This window comes from Arachis ipaensis, chromosome B01, assembly GCF_000816755.2.
Source record: "Arachis ipaensis cultivar K30076 chromosome B01, Araip1.1, whole genome shotgun sequence".
Taxonomy (NCBI): Eukaryota; Viridiplantae; Streptophyta; class Magnoliopsida; order Fabales; family Fabaceae; genus Arachis; species Arachis ipaensis.
The window spans coordinates 7,144,619-7,149,655 of record NC_029785.2 but is presented as its reverse complement, the minus strand read 5'-3'; the positions used below and the strand labels follow the sequence as shown (position 1 = coordinate 7,149,655).

The 5,037-nt window shown below is 33.6% G+C and overlaps 1 protein-coding gene across 2 annotated transcripts in view; it reads left to right on the top strand.

Annotated features, from left to right (window-relative positions):
* The window catches only part of LOC107614958 (protein transport protein SFT2), a 4,529-nt gene extending 1,088 nt beyond the window's left edge, over positions 1–3,441 (top strand). Inside the window, exons 1-4 of one of the 2 annotated variants that reach the window (XM_021116901.1) lie at positions 25–1,194; positions 1,712–1,979; positions 2,135–2,239; positions 3,019–3,441. In XM_021116901.1, coding sequence (XP_020972560.1) covers positions 1,151–1,194; positions 1,712–1,979; positions 2,135–2,239; positions 3,019–3,129 — 528 coding nt within the window. In that variant the 5' untranslated portion in view covers positions 25–1,150 and the 3' untranslated portion in view covers positions 3,130–3,441. Of the gene's footprint in view, positions 1–24; positions 1,195–1,711; positions 1,980–2,134; positions 2,240–3,018 lie in introns of those variants that run through there. The other variant, XM_016317107.2, reaches the window with a different exon arrangement.

The following is a 5,037-nucleotide window of genomic DNA, read 5'->3' as shown; positions in this document are numbered from 1 at the left end:
AAAATTTGGTTTTTTTGGTTTGTTTTTACATTCCCCCCACCCACCCATTTTGTTGATGACGCTCATTGCCTCAACAAAGAAAAGGGTTCTCTTAGGTATTTTGTGTTTCCTCTTCTACAATGAAAATGCTATATTGTCTTAGAATGAAAACCTTCATGAATTATTTATAGCTTGAAAAAACTGAGGAAATGTCATGGAAAGTTTAGATGGTATTGGTATGTAGAATTAGTTGAGCTTGGAGTCGAGATAAAACTGGTAGCTTTTGAGAGATTCCTTTTAAGCTGGATTGTTTTTCCCAGAATCATCTTCTTCCCTTGAAATACTTTGCAATGACAGCGTAAGTTTAACATACTAACTCCTGAACTTAGTTTATAGTTTTTGGTTGGAGAAATGTGGGCCAAGACTTCAAAGATATTCTTTGAACAAAAATAAGAAGAACGCTGATTTTCACTATTGAAACTCGAAGTGTCAACCCTTCAATTGACACATTTCGATGTATGGATATCCAATCATCCATTCAAGACCATGTTATAATCTGAAGTATCAGGAAAAAGCTGCAGATAGCTATTGTTTGATGTTGGCAAAAGGTTATCTCTTGCTAGATGCTTTAGAACAGTAAAAGAGTATTTGCAACACAGCTAGACAAGAAGGAAATAAATCAACATGAATTATAGCTAACATGTAGAAATGATTCGTGTATTAGAGCTCAAGATCTTGGTTTATGAGAACAAAACTTGAACAAAGACTGCTCAAGTCTCAAGTCCCTCTTTGATGTCTTGCTCAAACACTTCTTATTGATGGGTCGTCTGCCATTTAAATGTGATGTTAGGGGAAATGGAGCTGTTGTGTGCAGTGACTAAGGAGTTGCCACTCTCAGTTATGCACTACACAACGAAATAGAGTGCATCAGGGGGGAAAAAGGGATATTTTATCGTATTTGCTGGTTTCTGCTTTAGGGTACAAGGACAGCATCATGCTGCAAGCATCTGCTCCTTCTCCTATATAGGGTGTCTCAGAGGTGGTGCAGTTGGTGGGTTGATAATGATGTTTAAATGTCTATCCAATGTTCCTTCTCTACTGAGTGCAGGGTCACAGGAACACTAGCCAACAATATGGACAAGAGATCATAAATGGAAAGAAGGAAGGAAGCATGCCAAACAATAAGTTTATTTGTTCCATATGTGGTGCAGTCAGGTTGGGTCAGCTAGATGGCTAAATATGATGCCATTTGATCTATGTAGGCGATTCCACCTAGTATGACAAGGCTTAGTTGTTGTTGACAGTTAACTTGTATTATGAGAAGCTGATTCATGATCATTTAAAAGATTGTTTTTGCTGGTGTTAGCTGTCTTTATGTGAGTAGATTATTATTTAAAGCGGTGATTGAGATCCTCTTTCCAATTGTAAATTATGAAGCATAAAATTGCTAATGTCTTTGATGATAATTACTCTAGTGTCATGTTGTCCTCGTGTGAATTGATGCTTGGATGGGTATTCATTTTTGACACTGGAAAGATGGACTATTTTTCTACCTTATCTAAATGTGGGAGATCTTTTTTATTGTTCTTAAATTTCTTTTCTTGTGATGATCTAAATTGCTGTCAAACAAACTCATAGTGGGCATTTGCAATTTCCTGAAATTTTTCTTGGGTCATGGTTAAAGGACATGCTGTCCTCAAGTAGTTAATCTATCTCTCTTATAATTGTGTAGGGTTTCTAAAGGCGTGAGAGATTTACCAGGAAACTTCCAGTCTGCCACTAGTAATGTTCCTTCCGGCAAATCGCTCGTGTACTTTGGTTTGTTTCTGGCAAGTGGGATATTCTTCATTTTCATAGCATTTACATTGTTCCTGCCCGTAATGGTGGTTATGCCCCAGAAGTTTGCTATTTGCTTTACACTTGGATGTGGATTTATTATTGGATCATTCTTTGCTCTCAAGGGTCCAAAGAATCAGCTTGCTCACATGCTGTCGAAGGAGGTAACTGACTAGAGTTCCATTTCCTTGCTTGTGTAGTAATATTTACAACCTTGACCAATAATTTGTTGGGATTTTTGGAAAATTGTAGCCTCCTTGTTTTGATTCATGTACCTGTTGCTTTGTTCTTACTGTCGTTCCTCATGATTATTTTTCAGAGGCTTCCTTTCACATTGGCTTTTATAGGCAGTATGATTGGTACCATATATGTATCAATGGTGCGCCATAGCTATGTTCTTTCTGTGATGTTCTCCGTTATACAGGTATATCCTTAACATCTTTTTAGCATTACCCTTCATATGCTTCAGTATTGATGTTGATTTGATGTATGCTCAAATAATTTTTTTACTTGTATATGACACAAACTTTTCATAGCAATTGTCAGCAATAACTTCTATATCGCAGAGCTAGTCTTACTTTAAATGGCCTTATTTCTAGCTTTTGTGATTTGTGTGAATATCATGACATGGTTCTAAGAACTATGGCTGTAGAACTGGCTCTTATTGTGTGTGTATGCATATAGGTTTAGCAATTACAGACACCATTTTTTAGCTTTTTATAAAATATATTTTCTATTTCTAACTGTTATTATGATTCTCTATTAGATCATTTTTATCAATATTTGACCTTGAAAATAAAGAGGAAATAATTATTCTTTTTTAGTCAAATTGTTCTTTTTTTAATACAGTTAAATGATATATATATATATATATATATAACAAGCTATATAAAAACTATATTAAATGACTATGAATTGTTATGAAGTTTTTTTATTTTTTTCCAAGATAGCAACTTACAATCCTCAACATTAGTCTCTTATCCCACTTGATGGGGTAGTCTACATGGATCAAATAATATTATTATGTGCTGTGATGGATCGTGTTAGTACTTATCCCATTTATGCTTAAATTTCTTTTGATAATAATTCACCAATAAAAAGTATAGTATTGGAGTATATTCATTGTAATGTGATCTCTCTCTATCTCTCTCACACACACCATCAGGATCAGTATTGCATTTGAAATTTTAATTATACTTGCAGGTTCTGTCACTTGGATACTATGCTATATCATATTTTCCTGGTGGATCTGCTGGAATGAGATTTCTGACTTCTGCTTTTACCTCTTCAATAATGAGATGTTTTGGGAGGTGACACTGTTTTGGTTAAATGGTAGTGATTGAGTGAGTGAGGTGAAAGATCATTGTCTATATGGTTAGCTGACTTGTAAATTTTGTCTCTTGAGATCTAGAGGTTAAAGCTTTGAAGTTTAAACTGAACTAAGAATACTGCTGAGATGAAGCATCATCTAACATTTTCCCTCTGAATGGGGGAAAAAATTGATTTGCCTCTTAATTAGCCTCAACTTTCATATTGCAAATTAACTTCAGCTGATAATATTGCTTTTTCTTCCTCTTCCCACTTTTATGCAGAATGGAATTTAATTGTATCCTTCTTACACTTTTAGTAGAGCACATGTTGACAGAAAATTAAATCCAAATAATATCAATTAGACATTTCATATAGTTGATGTATCCAAATCATATCCAAATGCAGAATGAATGATTGATTGAAAATTCCTTTAGCAGTTGGAGATACACAAGCTTCCAACTATCCTTTTTTAGTTACATCATGGGAGCTTCAAATCAAGGGTGGTCCAAAGTTGTGGTCAAGGATCCTAAATTTGCCCCCCAAAGTAACTTTAAACCATCATCATTCAGAGGTAAACGGTAAACCTTCCACAATCAAGAAAAGATTGGAACTTGATCCTCGTTGGAGTGTGATGTGCATTGGTGAAAGATGGAATAAGTGTATAACCATTTTTTTTTCCTTTTGCCTAACCCCATTACTACAAAGAGACCCATTTCCGGGTTTAAAGGACCAATGTATGTTTCCGTGCTACTTTTTGACCTGGCCATTGGAATTCACTAACCCAACAAATGAAAGACAAACATCTTAAATATGGCCAGACATTTAAATGGACCTCTACAGTGGAAGATAGAGATTGAGAGACTGAGATTGAATTAACTCAATTAAGTCTCTGTACTGTGTTTGGTATAAAATATACTGAATTGAGTTATGTTTCAGTATTATATTTAATTTAAAATAAATATGAATATTGAAGGGTAAATTTAAAATTTAAAAAGTTAAATAAAGATATTTTTAATAAAAAATATTACTAAAATTTCAGTCTCTATTTTTAAAATTTTAATTCCTTATATTCCCACTTTCTAGAAATACTAAAAAGATTGAAATTTTGGAGGCAAAAATTAAAATTTTAGTTTTAATTTTTGACTACCAAACATAATATGAATCTCAGTCTTCTAATCTCAATTTCAATCTTCCTAATCAAACGCTACTTAGGAGTGTTTCGTCGTGACTAAACCGTGGATATTCCTTTTTTCTTTACTAACAACGAAAGAGAAAAAGGTCAAAGTGAAAAGGCAAGCCAATTAACATCCTCAAGCCCCAAAACCAGTAAACCTTTTTTAATTTTAATCAAATATGACAAATTGAGAAAGCAAAATTGACTTGGAAATTGGTATACATATATTGACTGGTGAACATGATTGGACAACTTCAACTTAGTGAGGTTTAGGTGCAAAGAATATCTTTTTTAAACTCTCATTTGTATCCCTTAACTCTCTCTCCTTTTTAATAATTTATTGCTATTGGAATTTGGAAAGTAGTGATTGGTGATTAGGGAGCATAGACCCAGATTTTAAGGAAATATTTGGACACCAAATAATGGGATAAACACAGTGATTTGACCTTTTAATTAACATGATGAAGATTATGTGTAACCAAGAGGTGTTTTGTTTCTATATTTTAATAATTGAATTATTGTAAGTCATATATCATCTTCTTCATTGACATAAAAACAAAAAGCTTACCTCAGCGGAGCACCATGAACGGTCTACAAAACTAAATTGAAAACTTAGGAGTCACACATTGAAGGAGTTGCAAATTGCAATGATACATTGTCATAGCATAATTAAATGTGTTGCTTTGTATGGGAAAATTTTCAAATATACCAGTATTTCAGATATTTTTGATAGTTGA